This window comes from Phyllopteryx taeniolatus, chromosome 7 (assembly GCF_024500385.1).
Source record: "Phyllopteryx taeniolatus isolate TA_2022b chromosome 7, UOR_Ptae_1.2, whole genome shotgun sequence".
NCBI lineage: Eukaryota > Metazoa > Chordata > Actinopteri > Syngnathiformes > Syngnathidae > Phyllopteryx > Phyllopteryx taeniolatus.
Genome location: NC_084508.1, coordinates 9,161,076 through 9,178,890, shown reverse-complemented (window position 1 = coordinate 9,178,890; position 17,815 = coordinate 9,161,076). Strand labels below are relative to the sequence as shown.

The 17,815-nt window shown below is 44.4% G+C and overlaps 1 protein-coding gene across 10 annotated transcripts in view; it reads left to right on the top strand.

Moving 5' to 3' along the window:
- The first annotated feature begins 1,281 nt into the window (after window positions 1–1,281).
- Window positions 1,282–17,815, top strand: part of dnm3a (dynamin 3a) — a 28,579-nt gene continuing 12,045 nt past the window's right edge. The window contains exons 1-17 of one of the 10 annotated variants that reach the window (XR_009789553.1): window positions 1,282–1,413; window positions 1,878–1,932; window positions 2,547–2,684; window positions 5,162–5,235; window positions 6,720–6,869; window positions 6,938–7,141; window positions 7,885–7,983; window positions 9,530–9,723; window positions 9,808–9,950; window positions 11,019–11,154; window positions 11,556–11,623; window positions 11,697–11,835; window positions 11,910–11,996; window positions 12,098–12,168; window positions 12,253–12,313; window positions 13,828–13,854; window positions 14,884–14,988. Coding sequence is in view for 9 of the 10 variants with exons in the window: in XM_061780769.1 (XP_061636753.1) it covers window positions 1,919–1,932; window positions 2,547–2,684; window positions 5,162–5,235; window positions 6,720–6,869; window positions 6,938–7,141; window positions 7,885–7,983; window positions 9,530–9,723; window positions 9,808–9,950; window positions 11,019–11,154; window positions 11,556–11,623; window positions 11,697–11,835; window positions 11,910–11,996; window positions 12,098–12,168; window positions 12,253–12,313; window positions 13,828–13,854; window positions 14,884–14,988 (1,710 nt within the window). In the remaining variant the exon portion in view is untranslated. Of the gene's footprint in view, window positions 1,414–1,609; window positions 1,722–1,877; window positions 1,933–2,394; window positions 2,685–5,161; window positions 5,236–5,490; window positions 5,602–6,719; window positions 6,870–6,937; window positions 7,142–7,884; window positions 7,984–9,529; window positions 9,724–9,807; window positions 9,951–11,018; window positions 11,155–11,555; window positions 11,624–11,696; window positions 11,836–11,909; window positions 11,997–12,097; window positions 12,169–12,252; window positions 12,314–13,827; window positions 13,855–14,883; window positions 14,989–17,815 lie in introns of those variants that run through there. The other 9 variants (XM_061780769.1, XM_061780770.1, XM_061780767.1 and 6 more) reach the window with 9 other exon arrangements.

Sequence of the window (17,815 nt, the reverse complement as noted above, 5' to 3'; positions counted from 1 at the left end):
TATTTCGAGCCGCAAGTCCTTGGCGGTTTGATGCTACCACTGTCCATGAAAATATTACATGTGGTTTTCCCATGTCAGAAAGGAAATTGATTCTTCTTCAAATGTGGACCAAGTTGCACATTGATGAGAATAAAAGCGCAATATTAGGAAGTTTGAGAAAAGTCATTTTAAAAGTTAAAATACTGTATGAGAATAATGTCATTTTAGTAGAACAAAGTTGTAAGAAGTGCCAACTGTGAGAAGTGAGAAAGATGGACTGACCAAAGGGTCAGCGGTTCGAATCCTGGCTCGCACTGTCCGCTGTCGACGTGTCCTTGACAAAACACTGGACCCTAAATTGCCTCCAGGTTGTGGCATTGTAAATTAGAAACTTCGCAAATGCCTTATCTGGTTAAACAAAGAATAAAAAATAAAAAAAATAGTGACCTTCTCAATGTCATGAACTAAACAGGACCACCTCCCGTGGGACACACGCGAGCCGAGCGACAAGCAAAAGGACTGCGTTGCAATGGAGCGAGGAAAGCTGGTGGTCAAGCACTGCGCTCTCTACTTCACCTTCATCTGTAAAAAAGGTCCAAAAGTCATTACTGCTAACCTTGCATGTCTCCAAATGTGATCTGATGTTTTCTGTCAGCTACTTCACATCTTTCCATGACAGCCCATCTGGCTCCTTCTCCTTATTGGGCTTTTGTTGCCTGAGGCATTCATTTAATAGGTTATCCCTGGGGGGGGGCATCCTATAAATTATTATGGGGTGTTGGGACTAAAATTATGAAGGAAAAAACGTTACTTTTATACAGACACTCCCCAAAAGCGTTATTGAAATGAGAAATGAACGTGCTTCGTGCGGTATATTAAAAAAGGTGATCGAATCCTGCATTCAGTTCAGCTGCATGAACGATGCTCAAATATTGTCAGCTTTTAAGATTCAAGAAGAAGCTTTATTGTCAGTTTATTGTTAATAGAGAGTGGTGCAGGTAAAATGAGACATTTCTCTGGGACTCAAACATCATTCCAATATTGTCTCTTGATTGTGTGCAAGACATATGTGCCCTGTGTGCACGCACCCTCTCACCTTCAAAGAATGAATGACAATTAGAGTTCTGAAACTACTCCTTTCATATGGAGGACACTGTGATCTAGCAAAAAAAAAAATACAAATACAATTATGTACCCTTCCACAGATCTGTGCCTAGAGACAATTCCTTTGACTTTGTCCTAGGTTTGTGCTCTGACATGTCATGTGGGACCATAAAGACACAGGTGTGTGCCTTTCCAAATCATTCCCAATCAACTGATGTAACCACAGGTGGAGTCCATTTAAGCTGTAGAACAACTGCGTGGATCGTCAGTGGGAACAGGATACACCTGAGCTCAATTTGGAGCTTCACCACAAAGGCTGTGAATACAACAGTATGTAATTTTTGTTATTATTATTATTATTATTTTACATTTGCAAAGCACTGTATATTTAGTGTTGCATGTACGCTGGCAAAGTAACTACGCATTTGATATCATCTAAATGTGTCCTATCTCATTTACACTAAGCATTAGTTCACTCCAGCGCCACAGATTCCATTTCACTCCCCCCAGGGTGCTCTCCTTTGGTCTTCACACACCTCACTACCTTGGAATGAGGAAGACCTATTTACAGTAGAAGTGGAATCACCACTCCCGTGTTTAATACGATCATTTATGTAACCTATATAAGTTAATGGAAGGTGAGTTATGACTATGTAACATTGACAAAATAATAGATGTTTACACGAAGGAACTTTTGTCTGCCGCGCATGCGCAAACGTCTCACGCCCGTTAGCTGTCAAAAAGTTTTGGTTTTTTTTTTTTTTTCCCCTCCCTCCTCCACCTTCTCCTTCAAGCTAACCGGGGAGCCCACACAGCGCCGCGGCTCACTTCCTAAATGTCTACACGGAGGTAAGGAGAAGCGAAAGCGTGTGAAACGTGAGCCCTGCGTCAACGACCAAAAAAAAAAAAAAAAAAAAAAAGCCTAAAATTGTGTGAAGCTTTTCACGGTAGCTTGTTCGCCCGAAATCTGGACGCTAGCGCTCGTGAACTCACAAGTTAGCAAACACGCCCCTAACCAAAGCCGCTTAAAGAATAACTATGTTTGTCTTGTTTAAATCATGTAAAAGTAAGTGTGCACTTGTTGAAAAATTAGTTAGGAAAACGTAGAATTTGGTTTCGCCGTTGCTAGGGGCAACAGCGGGATGGGTCGTCGCGTGTCGTTGATCGTAACACTCGGAGGTTTTTGAACGCATCATGTGACGATAACAGCATTGTGTGTTCTTCATGTGCCACAACGTGTCAATTCCATTCGTCTTAATTACTTTACGGTGTGTCAAGTGTGAATTTGAGTTTCACTTTATCGCCTTTTAGCTCCTATTTGCTGTTGACACGCGGAGTGGCAGCCCTCTTAAAAGTTGAGGGGGAGTTCAGGGGGGGGTTCCGTGGCTCGGAAATTCTGTCTTCACAGCAACACCACTACTTCCTCTTCCTCCACCACCACCACCACCATCGTCGCCGTGCAGCATGATCTCGATGATCAATCGCCTCCAGGATGCCCTGGGCAGCGCGGGCCTGAGCTACAACCTCCTCCTGCCGCAGATCGCGGTGGTGGGCGGTCAGAGTTCTGGGAAGAGCTCCGTGCTGGAGAACTTTGTGGGCAGGTAGGTTCCACTAAATTTGAACTGCTTGGATTCTTATGCTGCTTTGAAAGTATTAACATAGGAAGGTATAATGTGATTTTTTCACTCCTGGTGTACTGTACAATATGAGCAATATATTGGCATTCATTTTAAAAGGGCAGCATGGTATCATAGTGGTTCGCACGTCTGCCTCGCAGTCCTGAGTTTTGAGGTTGAATCTCAGCCTTCCGCTGTGGAGTTTGCATGTTTTCTCCATACTTACATGGGTTTTCTCTGGGTGTTCCTCTCACATTGCAAAAATCAATTCAATACTACATTGTCCAATCTGAGTGTGAATCTATTTTTTTTTTAAATATATGTGCAATGTGATTGGCTGGTGACCAGTCCACCCAAAGTCGGCTGGGATAGGCTCGAGCTCACCCAGAACCCGAATTAGACCAAGCGCTAAAGAAAATGGATGGATGTAATTTTCCGGAATGTCAAACAAGCATAAAGAAAACAGTTAACCACTGTGCAAAACTAAAATAAACTAAAACCACTCACTCATTTCAGAGCCTGTTGAAGTGAGGAATGAAATGATGTACCTTGTTGAGCAATAAATCCATAAGCAATTTAAAACTAGACAAAATCTTTACAGACAACATAATATGCGTCTGATTCATATGCAGCAGCACGGTGAATTGTGGTTAGCATCTCTGCCTTACGGTTTGGAGGTTCCGGGTTCGAATAGAGTCTGCGGCTCTCCTTGCGTGGGGTTTCTCCGAATAGTCTGGGTTCAACCCACTTTCCAAAAATGTGCGTGTTTGGTCAATTGAAGACTAGTCTAAATTGGCCATAGGTGTGTGATTGTCTGGCAACCAGTCCACAGTGTATGTTGCCTATTGTCCAAAGTCAGCTAGGAAAGGTTCCTGCTCATTGAGGTGCAGCAAGTTCCATGTCTGCTTCTTTGGTTAGCATCGCACTTTACCCTTTGACATTACTGGCACCTTTCTGTCGTGCCGCCACAAAAAAAAAATGTAGAAAAATAATTTGTTTTACTTTAAGGCATCATTGTGTTTAACTTTTGCAATGTTTGAATGTAAGGCTCCATGGAGGCTCTACATTTTGTAAAATATTATTGTAGGTACCGGGTAGCACTGAGGTCAAGTGGTGAGCACTCCGCCTCGCGCCCAAAGTCAGCTTTGATTGGCTCCAGCTCAACCCCGACCTTAATAAGGACAAGCGCTGTAGAGAATGGACAGATGGATAATTTTACCAAACATATGCTAATGTAAATGGCATGTACTTTAGCTGAAATAATAAAAATGGCTATTGACTGGCACAAACAAATTAAAAAAAGTTTCTGTACATTATGTGTCTCTCGGGGATCTTCAAAGAGGGATTTTACTTTCTCATTTCATTATCCATCCATCCATTTTCTGAGCCGCTTCTCCTCACTAGGGTCGCGGGCGTGCTGGAGCCTATCCCAGCTGTCATCGGGCAGGAGGCGGGGTACACCCTGAACTGGTTGCCAGCCAATCGCAGGGCACATAGGAACAAACAACCATTCGCACTCACAGTCATGCCTACGGGCAATTTAGAGTCTCCAATTCATGCATGTTTTTTGGGATGTGGGAGGAAACCGGAGTGCCCGGAGAAAACCCACGCAGGCACGGGGAGAACATGCAAACTCCACACAGGCGGGGCCAGGGATTGAACCCGGGTCCTCAGAACTGTGAGGCTGACGCTCTAACCAGTCGGCCACCGTGCCGCCCTCATTTCATTATGCGCTGGTTTAACTTGTTTTTACACTGACAGTTGGGGAATATTGAAATGTCTCAAAACATCGCCTGTGCTGTGAAATATTTTCGGACTGCGACTGAACATGCAACAAATTGCTTGACATGAAACCTTTTAAAAGTCGTCATTGAATGGATCGTCATCCACTGTATTCCCAGTGTGATGCATTTTGTCATGCATGTGTTTTAGTGTGATAAGACCCCAAGTAAAGTCCAAGTCAGCAATGTGACAAGAGGGTTAATTTAATTCTGGCCCGCAAAAAAAAAAAAAAAAAAAAAAAAAAAAGCATTCTGGCTTGTGACTCAGTACTTCAACTTTTCTCAAGACATTTTTTTTACCCAGACAATGCAGCTCGGTGAAGAGGAGGAGGCCAGTCAAAATCCTTGCAGTCGGACAGGGAATTGTTTCAAAGTAATGCCGAAGGCCTTTTTGTAGTCGCCTTCCTGATTGTGCATTGATATGTTTCAGTTCCTTTGTCTGACTTTATGTTATGACACCCCCATTTCGGGCTCTCTGCCAGCTATGAGATCGGGAGCAGGATGCGGTGTAAACAAACATCCCCCATCAAGATTTATAGAGGGAATAGGAAGATTTATTTATTTATTTTTTTTTTTTTAAAGTGTCCCAGACAAATACGTGTCTGTGCCTTGGCGTGAGTGTGTGTTTGTGTGTTTCCTTCTCCTTTTCAGTGTGTGTGTATGTTTTGTTTTCTCGGACAGGGACTTCCTTCCCCGAGGTACCGGGATAGTCACTCGCAGACCTTTAGTCCTGCAGCTGCATCACTCCGACACCGGTGAGTGAGACTTCAGATGACTCACGTGTGCATATGTTCACGGTTGTAGTTTATCCGTGCACACTAAAGGCTGCCACTAGATGGCGCGAGAGAGCAAAATCAGTCAATTTTGGTGCCTCTGTGCAGCATTAACGTCCCTATATTTTGACAGTAAAGCGACTTCTGTTCCTAATATTACATAACCATAATTGCCTCCTTAAAGAAAGTAAAGGCATGAATCGTATTTTCACTCATGGAGGCAGCACTTCATCAGCAAGCCACCAAATTGCACTTTGTCAACTCAAGTGCAGTACATGCAGCAGACTCTTTGGCAAACAGAATAACACCCTCCTCTTTGACAACAAGCAAGTATGGTATCTCATAAAAGTGAGTACATGTCTCAAATGTTTGTAAAAATTTGATTGTATCTTTATGGGACAACGCAAAGGAAATGACACTTTCACAATGGGGAATTAATAAATGCTTGTATAACTGTAAATTTACCATACCATTAAACCGCTGGCAAGAAAAATGAGTACTCTCCGAAGTGAAAATTCAGCTCAATTAGCCATTTTCCCACCCCGGTGTCAAGTGACTCATTATTTCTCAGGTGTGAATCGGGAGCAGGTATGTTCAATTTGGTATTATCGCTCTTACATTCTCGCTGAATGTTCCATACGGTTGTAGTTTACTGTCAAACCCAAGAGAATTACACATTGTGTGTTTAAAGCAACCCAAACAAGTGCCTAAAGAAAGTCCCAGTTGGGTTAAAGTCAACGTCATTGATATGGTAACAATTAGCATTGAAAGGTACGGTTTTAGAACCCTTTTTAAGCGAGAGATATTTGGACAAACGGTGGAGGAACACAACAAAACATGTGCTATAACTATTATTTTTCCTCTACTTCAAATGATGATATTACAGCATCTTACTGAATGACTTGCAGTAGTTGTGAAAACGATTCTTCTTCATTATACTGGCCCACGGTGGCCAAGGCGGGCACACCAGAAGGAGCATCAGAATCAATTGAATTGCAGCATGCAGGAACTGTTGAATTCTTGACATTGTAGTCAATTAATAATATTTACTCTGTTTTTATAAAGTACAATATTACACAGTGCTATTTTCCTTAAATAATAAAGAAAAAATTGGAGGGGCAGGTTGGAACAGACAAGGAATGAATTCAAGTTGTACCAGGTATTCACTGCATTTTTGATGGAAAAGCTCATGTGATATGACATGGCATTTTTTAAATTGGCCCTTACATCTGCAATGTTGCAACGCCAAAACTAGTTGCAGACGGTCGGCCACGAATAAACACTAGTTGCCGAACCCAGCACACTGCGCGACAGTTCAGTCACGGTCGGCCGCGTTCCTCGGTGTGCGGTGGGCCTAAAAGGCTATTAATTGGCCCAGAAAATCTCAAAACAAGATTAGATGTACCTTTTTAAATATTGAAATTATTATTCTCTGATGTTTATCCTGTTCTCTCCTGTCTCGCTAGAGTACGGGGAATTTTTGCACTGCAGGGGGAAGAGGTTCTCCGACTTTGACGAGATCTGTCAAGAAATTGAGGCAGAAACCTACAGGCTCACCGGAACCAACAAAGGCATCTCTCCCGTTCCCATCAGCCTGCGCATTTTCTCTCCTAATGGTAATCTTACCTAATGGTCCCATCCTCATCAAGCATCCACTCTAATCATGTTAACATCTGTCGTTCAGTGCTCAACCTGACCCTGGTGGACCTTCCCGGCATCACCAAGGTGCCCGTGGGCGACCAGCCGCCAGACATCGAGTACCTGGTGCGAGACATGATCATGCAGTACATCTGCAAGGAGAACTGCCTCATTCTGGCCGTGACGCCTGCCAACATGGACCTGGCCAACTCGGACGCACTCAAACTGGCCAAAGATGTCGACCCACAGGGTGAGTTGCTTTCGAATTCCATCCTTTAATGTATAAGGCTGGAAATGTTATTAGGTCAACCGTGTTTTAAAGGGGACATATTTTTTCGCCCACATATTACGGTGACTGTTAACGTCAAAATACCCCAAGCACAAATGAATTACGACTCCCTTTTCATCCACGGTTTTGACCCTGGGTGGAGTTAGCCCCTTTTTTAGGGGGCGGTCTTATCTCATGCACGTCCTCCACTGTTGAGCCAATGTTGAGTCCAGCTTTCGTCACCAGGACGACTTGTGGCAGAGCCAAAGAGTAGATGCTTGTTGAGCTAGGACGAGCCCCCACAAAGACAGAATCTGTATTTTCACTGCCGGAGGCAGTACTTCATCACCAAGCCACCAAATTCCTCTTTCCAATTCATATACAGCATTTGCAGTGGACTCATCACAGAACACGAATATCCTCCCGAATCCCACAATTCAAGTGTGCGCTGCTCATTGGAATGCTAATCGACGCATACAACAAAACGGAATGCAGCTCTGCTTACCTTTTGACTTTGACATAGAGTTTCACTTAGTGTAGTCTGCAGACTGTCATCATCTGGAAAAATTCGGAAATATGCAACTCGGAAATATTTATTTGATGGGTTGGCAGGCACTCCAGTGTACAAGCTTAGAAAGTACATTTTCCACAATATGTCCCCTTTCAAATATTACTTGGGAATGTGTAAAATCTGTGTATTTGACTCCACCCCGCTCCTACTTTAGGCCAGCGCACAATAGGTGTGATCACAATGCTGGACCTGATGGATAAAGGAACAGATGCTCGGGAAATACTAGAGAATAGATTGCTTCCACTGAGAAGAGGTGAGTCACCGTGTTTATGTGTATTGAGATAAGGCTTTACAGTGAAGCAATAGCAGGTGTGGGGCTCCTTCATACTTTTTTTTCCAAAAACGCTTTAATGCATTATCCATGGAAAAGCCCCTGAAGTCACCGGCGCAGAGCTGCAGCTTTAGTCATGGAACCTCATGTTGTTACAGTGAAAAACACCCAGTGGAACATTTGGACTGTACTGGAAAAATATGTCTGAGAAGTCAAATAAAAAATGTTGAAACTATCACATTACCGGCAATATCAGCAATTTGTGTAAGAGATCAACTCAGTGATGTGTTGTATCTTGTCAAATTATGCTTGGTGTTCCTAATAAAGTGTCCGGTTAGGGCAGTGATTCCGAACTGAAATCATCAGGTGCGCCGCGGGAAATTATCCAATTTCACTTCAATCTTTCAATGCCAGCTGTTTTCAAAGCAGAGTTCTCCCATGTTGCCAAGTGTTTTAGAGCATTTTGACTGATTCAAGACCGACAGCATGTGTTCTTTGACAATATAAGCACTGAACATGCCAAAAGAGTGAACTGTGTTTCTAGCTTTTTCCATTCTTTAGTAATCATCGGTAGAACATGGTTTGGTTGAACCAAAGCACCGGTTTCTGACCAAAAGGCGGAGAAAGAGAAAAGGGGGGGAAAAAAAAGCAGAACTGTGACTTTAATTGGCGGAAACATTTTTTTGTAACTTTTGTGTCTCCTAAAACTATAAAACAACAAAAATAAGACTGGGAAAAGGCTTTTAATGGCAAAATAAACATTTCTGCAACACATACTCCGATTATACCATGCCTATACATACTCTGTTCGAGTGTTAGGCGCCTAAACCTGTCCGACTTCCAACGTGTTGGCGTTTCTCTCCCTCATAATCGGAGTGACAAGCCGAGATTGACCGCCTATACTCAAAACCATTTTTGATCTCAACTCTAAAGCGATGCAACACTTCCATCTTCAGGGATATATTAATCATTACAGTGTTTTATAACCCTCCTCCACGCCTAACATAAAAAAAAAAAACACATTTGACATAAAGAAAAACATATTTGACAAATACTGTATATTCATCGGTGGCAGTAAGCGGTTGGATTCCAGTTGACGATTGTAAGCCTCCATGGCAGTGAATAAATTAATTGGTCCAAATAGAATTTTTTATTTACTGAAAATCACGTATATGTACGAAGCGAGCGGGACATTGCTGCGTCCGAAGGGTGTTTTCACTCAGCCATTGCGGCTTACTCCATTTAAGATAATCAGACGGCGACAATTGCTTACAACACAAAGTAGGTGGCAGTAGGAAAGTAAACTAAACTAAATTCAACTTAGTTCCCCCTCTGTTATTTCTCTGATACGATTCCAGAAGCTGGGAAATTCCTGGGTTGACTAAAGTGGGGGTACACACATCCTGACAAGTGGGCCAAATTTGAGCATTTTACTTCACTTCTGATTAAAGTCAGCAAAGGCCTGATTATCGGATGTTTCTAAGAGATCCTCAACGATTATCCTGTTGTGTGTGGTGCGTTGCGAGAGATTTTGTATTCCCCCCCCCACCCCCCTCCCCAGGTTATATCGGGCTAGTGAACCGCAGTCAAAAGGACATAGACGGAAAAAAGGATATTAAGACAGCCTTGCAAGCGGAAAAGAAGTTTTTCCTGTCTCACCCAGCTTACAGGCACATGTGCGACCGAATGGGCACGCCGTACTTGCAGAGATCCCTCAACCAGGTCAGACGGACGGAGAAGTCGAACGCTGTCGCGGTGTGCCAACTGCTGCTCACGTTTTTTGTTTGTTTGTTTGTTTGTTTGCAGCAACTGACGGACCACATCCGGGACAGTCTGCCTACGCTCCACAATCACCTGCAGTATCTGCTTGTGTCCATCAGTAAAGAAATTGACACGTACAAACTATACAATCCTGATGACCCCATTTGCAGGACCAAGACCCTCATCAAGTTGGTCACTAAACTATGATGGCAAAACACATTGTCATTTCAAACTCATCTTACTACATGATCCTTACAAATATGGGGCTTACAGATGATTGAGCTTTTTAATAGCCGCTCAGAGCAAATGCACATTTTGATGAAGACTCTGTACCCTCCGGTGACAACCAAAGCAAAACTTAGATCTTCCCCAGCATGCAAAGTATGAAACAAATGTTGGCCACTGAACATCCATTGCAGTCTGGTTATCCTGGAAAGGGGATCCCTCCATCTGTGGCGCCCTCTCAAGGTTTCATTTCTTCCCAAATGGAGTTTGTAGTTTTTCCTTGTCCGTTTGGGGGGTTTAGATCAGGGGATGTCGTCAATCTTGGTCAACTATGGGGCTGTGAAGCCCTTTGAGACGCGTTTGTTATTAAGGGCTGAAAAAACCCCCCCAAAAACTTGACTTGAACTTTACTTGACTGTACATCAGTAAGCTTTCCCCTTTTGAAATACATGGTTATGCAATTAATCTGTTCCAGCCCCTGCAAGAAACACCAAAATTCTTTTTTTTTTTTTTTTTCATAAGAAAAATTGCACTCAACAATATTGAACTGTATGAAAACACCCAGTCATAACATTTGCTTTCCACATAACCGTCAAACATGGAAAATGCGAACACAAAAGATGACTGTACCTAATGTATTGGCCTTCCTTGTTGGGTCTCTTGCTGGTTGGCAAACCAGCACGTTCTCACCACAAACTCATAATGTCCTTCCACTGCAAAGAAATCAATGTGAACCGATGGTGGCCGGATGTTGTGAAGTTTGCTGCCGCCGTCTAGCGGTGGGGGTTTGAAGTGCACGCGTATCTCAAATTCGCAACACAAAAAATGGCCAAGCGACGGCTTGTAACTCGGAAAAACTCTTACTACTTTCCTATTAGCCAGGGCTTTGTCACCATCTTGTGGCATTACGGCGAGAGCACAAAAAAAAAAAAAAAAACGTGAATAGGTCCATTTGTGAATAGCAAACTGCTTCACAATAGTTTTTTCCTTCGGTAGCTTCACGTCTCTCGTCGTTTCTTTTGTATTTCCAGGCTAGTTCAGCAACTGGCCGGCGACTTTGAGAGGCTGATCGAGGGCTCAGCAGACGAAGTAAACACAGCAAACCTTTCGGGCGGCGCAAGGATCAACCAGATCTTCCACGAGCGCTTTCCCTACCAACTGCACAAAGTGTGTGTCCCTTATTCAGTGTTTTGTGTAACTCTACAGTACAAGATTCTTGGTGGAATGTGTGTCTATCATAACAGGACAGGCCAAAATGTCTCAAGGATGCATGCCCCAAATTGATCAGGAAGTCAGCCATGTTGGTTTAAAGCAGCCAATTTAGGCAAATTCTAGCGTTCGTACTTTGACAAATTCTTACTATGGAGTTTGCCCAAGTGAGCCCCAATCGGAAGCAGGTGTCCAGGACAGATGGGCAACGCTAAATTGCGATGCCTGCGCCATGTAATGTGGTCAACGCATGGCGTGAGAGTGTGATCATTTTGAGGATTCGCCGTGAAAACGAGGGTGTGAGGCCCAGTTCATCGTTGCTTGCGGCTTGAATGAATGTCGCTTCTGTCGTGTCACAGATGAAGTGTGACGAAAGGAAGCTGCGGATGGAGATCGCCTATGCCATCAGGAACATTCATGGTGTCAGGTGGTTTCATCCTTTACGTTTGATGTTGACAAGAGTTTTAACTGTAGTAACTTACTCCTTTGTTCCCTCACAGAACGGGCTTGTTTACCCCGGACATGGCTTTTCAGGCCATTGTAAAGAAGCAGATCTCCAAACTAAAAATCCCATGTTTCGGATTTGTCGACATGGTCTGCAAAGAACTGGTCTCCACCATATACGAGTGCTTCAGTAAGGTATGAATCCATGGGAGAGCCATACGTCAGTGCCAATGTAGTCCCCGAACTAAAGCGACGTCTTCTCCCTAAAGCTCGGTTCTTTTCCTAAGCTGCGGGAAGAAACTGAGCGACTTGTCACCACTGAAATCCGTGAACAAGAGAGCACATGCCGGGATCAGGTCAGTCACGCACATCCGAAAGGCCACATTTGTTTCTCGTTACGGCTCGCTTTCACAGGTTCTGTTTTCCTTCCATTTCACTTGCCGTTCCCCCTCCTCAGATCTCTCTGCTCATCGACATGCAGCTCGCCTATATTAATACCAAACATGAAGACTTTATTGGCTTCGCTCAGTGAGTAAACCTCATAGAAGTGCATTCAAACAAGGAGAGCATTTGATGTTTTTTTTTTTTTTTTTTTTTTTTTGTCTCCATCAGTGCTCACCCCCTGTGCCACCGCAGCGATAACAAGATCGTTGCCGGCAGTGGAGCGCAACAGGTGAGAATTCAGGCTTGGTTGCTCACCACAATTATAGTGATCCCCTGTTCATCGCTGCAGTTAAGTTCTAGACCCCGACCCCCACCCAATACACAATACAGAGAGACCATATATTTGAATCGTTTCAGACTTAAAATATCCCTCCCACACGCTATAGACACATTTGTAAAAGTAGTTGAACAAAAAATTGCAAGCGTATAGAAAATACGTAAGAATTATGCAATCAAAATTACATTGGTTGTATAGTTAGTCTTAGAATACCTTTCCCACACCTTTTTTAAAAATCCTGTGAAGTAAATTCAGAGCTTTTTATTTATACGTTTCAAGAGAATTGCTTAAAACATGCAAAGACTGAGAACTTAGTACTCAATTATGGAGCCATAGCTTTAAGCTGTTTTTCACTATTTCAATTTTCCTGATTTTTTTTTTTTGCCGATGTGGCTAACACGGGGGCCGAGTGACTGTCTTGGGCCCTGGCATGATTCGCCCTTCCTCCGTAATAAAGAACTTGAGTGACATGCAGTTTACTAGCTAGTTATGCCCACAGTCCTTGCCTTTGAATATTCCGCTGGCGTGGCCGTTTTAGAGCACCTCATTGTCGGCCATGAGTGTGCGCACGTCACGCAGAGAGAGGAGAGAATATTTTTAAGAAGTCCAACTTGACAAACAGCACGTGGACAAGGTCTTTGCGCCGGCGTGGCCGCTTTCGAGCGCCTCGTCACCGCCACCCGATGGGATATATTCCAATCATCTGAGGCTTTAAGTGGATACATTGTACCGGCTCAAACATGTAGTTATGTGGAGCCATATGAAAGATCTTTGACTAAGTAGCATCCATTTTTCCAGGTAACAGCAGTGATATTTGATTGACAGTTGAGAGCTGAAGTGGGCGTGGTTTTAGTGCATTCAGCAGACACACCCACGGTGTTCAAAAGCCAAGAGAATAATTTTTTTCTAATCATTCAAATTTGGCAGGGTTGTTGAACAACGCTTCTCCGTGCGTCTGACTTTACTTCAAACGCACTATAAATGTTTTTGAAACCCCCAAAATGTTGTAATGTTTCACAGAAAAATCTGCGATATATCAGGACCGTCATAGGTGAACCGCAATGTAGCGAGGCATGACTGTAACGTGTCCATTTTAGTGCAAAACATTGCAAGGTTCTTGATGTTCACAAACTTTTCCACCATCGTGCTTGTTTTAATGGCCCACACACACGCATCAGAATTAATACGCCTTAGCCATAGCCGCACATGAATGGAAGACTGAGCATTTTACTGAAGTGTTTCCAATGATGATGAATTGTTTTTGGCTCCTCGCAGTCCACCCACTGCTTTCAAACCAATGGACCCTTTGGCGGCTTGAAATTGTCACGGGCATCTTTCATGACACTGTCACCTTTGTTAAATGTTGCCTTATCTGCATCGCCGGCCAAAATGCTGAAAAGACCCAGTGACAGTTGGATTTCATCTTCATTCTTTGTGTCCCCCCCCCCCCCACCCCCCATCTCCAGGGTGTGGCCCCTCCCTCGAGTCTAATAGTAGGATACCAATCTCTTTAAGCTTCTGCTGGACATATGTGTGCGCAGGATTCTGGGTCGGCATGACGGTTGCAATCGTGCACACTGACAAAAAGGCCTTGTGCCGCTTCATTAATCGTGTTTTTGTCGTCTGGCGTACATGTGCTACTAATGTCGACCTTTCTTTCCCATTCTTTATGACTTTTATTCATCACAAGTATTTCTTTCAGTCTCCTGCTTGTCTGGCCTCCTGACGGACTCTGCTTTTTCTGTTTAGTCCTCTAATCTCCTGGGAAAAGGCTGATCTGCTCAGTGACCCCATGTCTCACTTTATGAATTGTCACAATTTTGCACTATGTTCACCAGTTGGGTACCTGCTTTACGACTTCATAATCCAGGGGTCCTCGCTATACAAACCCAGGCCTATTTTGACAAATGCTTCTCGATCAACTTGTGCCACTATTGTAGGATTTTAAGGTCTTTTTTGGTCATTACCGTAGGAGAAGCAGGCAGTCTAATTGCGTACATTCTAACTTCCAAACTTTTGCGAATGCATCAAGTGGGCGAGGTACTTTTTTATTTTTTAAAAAATTATTTTAGTTTTTTTTATGTCGACATGGACACATTCACGGTACAAGTGTCATTTGGCAGCTTGGTGATGAAGTACTGCCTCTACGTGTGAAGATACAATCTATGCTGTCAGTTTGTAACAAGTAGTTCTGCCCCTAATTATCGTGGTAACAAAAGCCGTACTCTGTTTTGGCCTGGCACTAGAGACCGATCCGCCAAAACGGCCTCATTTCAACAAGGCTAGAAACATAACAATGTTCTACAGTTCTTGATCCATGGGGTATTTTGAAAAAATTGTCAAGTATGTCTAAATAAGACCTTAGGGAACTGTTTTTTATTGTGGGGGGGGGGAAAAAAAAACGCACCTTTTGCTTGTAATTGAGGACCCCTGGTTTAGTCTGTAAAGCTGCTCTCTCAAAGTATTAGTGCTGCACTCAATTCTTTCGTGGTCTAAAAGCTTGACTTTTGGTGCCTGTGCAGGTCATACGTAAAGGATGGCTCACCATCAACAACGTCAGCATCATCGCCAAGGACTACTGGTTCATACTCACCGCCGAGAGCCTGTCCTGGTTCAAAGACAACGAGGTGAGAAAGAAAATAGCAGTACACTTGAGTCACCAGTAGCTTTATTAGAAGAACTCAGCTTGAAACACACGTGCAACGTGTTGCCGAGAGAACTGAAGCGGTTGAGAAGGGAGCGCGGTTGTTGGAACGTTTTTTGTTGTTTTTTTTTTTTTTAAAGACCGAAGCGGGCACTCCTGGTGTCAGTGGGGCTGCCATCTGTCTGCCTGTCTGTGCCTGCTGTACAGGAGCAGAAGGTCTGCACAGCAAGTGTAGACAGGCAGACACACCACAACAGTCTGGTCAACGGCTGACGTCATGGGGAGATGGGCAGGAAGTGAGATCAGAGCTGATGAATGCCGCGTTGGAAAAAGCATTGAAACAAAAAAATGACAGATGGAACCGTTAAATACAAAAATGCTCATAATTCCACAGCTACTTCATAAGTGTAAAGCATGTCTATGCATTAGCAAGAAGGAGATCCTTGACCTCAGTGTTTCTTCTACCACCTGGACCTGCCACTGTGCCCCTAAATCACCACCCCATCCCTCGTCCCCCGCATTGGTCTCGCCCTCCATTCACTCTTCCCCTTGCTCCCCCTCTTCTTCCTCCGCTGGGATTTCAGGCATTTGGAACGGCTCACTTTGACACAGCTGGAGTTGCCCCAATCCAAACAAAGACCAGCAAACGCACACTCGCACACACAGAGGACAGACTTGTATATACAGTATACAGTACACACGCAGAGCCTGATATAAACACACTGGCATGCAAATGGTGGAGAAAAATATACACTCGTTTAGGCGCACACATGGTCACTTTTGAGATAAACGCGGAACGCCGCGTTCCCAGATGCAGCAGCCCCAGGCGTGCTTTTTGCGTGCACACACACACAATCACGCAGTGTTTTCCTGTCATTACAACTTTCACACAAGCTGTGATGGCATCACTGACGTATCCTAAGGCGGGTTTGATCTGGGTTTAAGTGTATGTGATGCCTGAATCCCTTTTTTTTCAGTCATCCATGCTATTGCACAAATCAATTCTATGATATGACATTCCCAAATGTGTGTGCGTGCGTGTGCGCACGCATGTAAGCCAAGCGTCTGCTTCTTCTCTCGCCGTTCCTATTCTCACATTCCCGCCCACACTACGTCCACAGACATTTTTCCTCGACTCTCTCTGCCTTTTTTCTTTCTTTACCTCCCGCTTTCCTCCTCTCCCCCTTTATTTTCTGCACCCCCCCCCTCCCTCTCTCTCTCTCTCTCTCTCTCTCTCTCTCTCTCTCTTTCTGTGGTTGGCAGTCTCCCTGGGACCATTCGCATTCCTGGCTGGAAAATTTGTAGCTTTGTCCAAACACCAGCTTCCAAGATCTTCTTGCCCAGAGAAATCCCACATGACTGTTTCTTCATCGCAGACCCCCGCAACCGCCCCATCCTTCTGGATCACAGACACCTACCTCTCCAGCCCTTGATTTGTAACACACATACGGAGTCCACGCCTTTTTTTTCCTGGATTACAAATGCTCACCCCATATCGGAGTGAGCGTTCTTATCGCTGCAGTGCACAGAACAGATATACATTCCTTCACCCCTGCCTCAGCCACCCGGGGGGCCTCCTGAGGATAAACAGTCAGCTAACTAATGCATACACTTAATCTACATGCCTGCGTGTGTGTGTGTGTGTGTGTGTGAGGCCTGTTCCGTATCTCACACTCATTAGACAACGCTTCAGACACAACAGCTCTGATCTATGACACCTCACACAGGCAGATTTAAGACCAAAAGTCAACAAGCATTCGTTATGTAGCCATGCACAAACACCCAATACGGGAATATTGCGAAACCTGCATTAATGGTAAAACGACAGCAAATCAAGACACTCAGAATGGACTTTGTAAAGTTGACGTGACTGTACGCAAAAAAGCCAAATCCCCCCCCGCCCCCCCAACAGAAGCCTTTCCGTGCACAGTCTAACCAATGTGCAGACTACTGTACACCACCAAGATCCTGAACAGGTAGTCTGAACACTGGGATGACGGAGCAGGAGCTTTCACCCGCATTGTCTCTGTGGCCTCTTCCCGCCCTGACAAAAGTTTCTGCCAATCTTATCCTGTTTCGGCGAGCCGTCTCCTGTCCGTCCGTCTGTCCGTCATCCACTCCACGGGGTGTTCCTCCTCGTTTCTGGGACGTTAGCGTAGCCGGCCGCGTCCCGGGATAGTATCCAGTTATCGACGTGGCACTTTGACTCATTGGGAGTCCTGCCTGTTAAGCTCGGGAAGGCATAAGGAAATAAGAGAAGGAGAGAGAGTTAGGGAGGAAGCCAGCAGCCATATATGGCTTGACGGGGATCAACTTTGGAATCGTCGGCACTCTTTACAGCTCGGCTCTCAAGTGCTCCTCAAACCCTTTTCCGCATCTCCTCCCGCGAAATTAACCTCTCTCTATCCTTCCTCTTCCTCATCTCTACTTTCTGCCTCTGGAGCACCCTATACTCCATCCAGTCTCCTCCCCCCTCCCGTCTAAAACGATCCCAGATGTTGCTGTACCAGCGCCAATCGCTTTCTGTCATTTTTTTTTTTCTCTCCCTCGGCCTCTGTTACAGGAAGTGGGCCCCTTTTGGGGAGAAAAAAGGAAAGAGTCGACCGAGGAAGAGAGTCGTAGGGTTCAGGGGAGCACTGGGAGGGAGAGGGAAGTCCAAAATGTTCTACCAGTACATCTTTTAAAAGGGGGGGAAAAAAAAAAAAAAAGCAGATCCACGCACACCTGCACGGACATTGAACACATTAAACGCGGCGCAATTCAAGGAATTGTTTGCTCTGCATGTTAGTCACGCGTCCTCCAACTCCCAT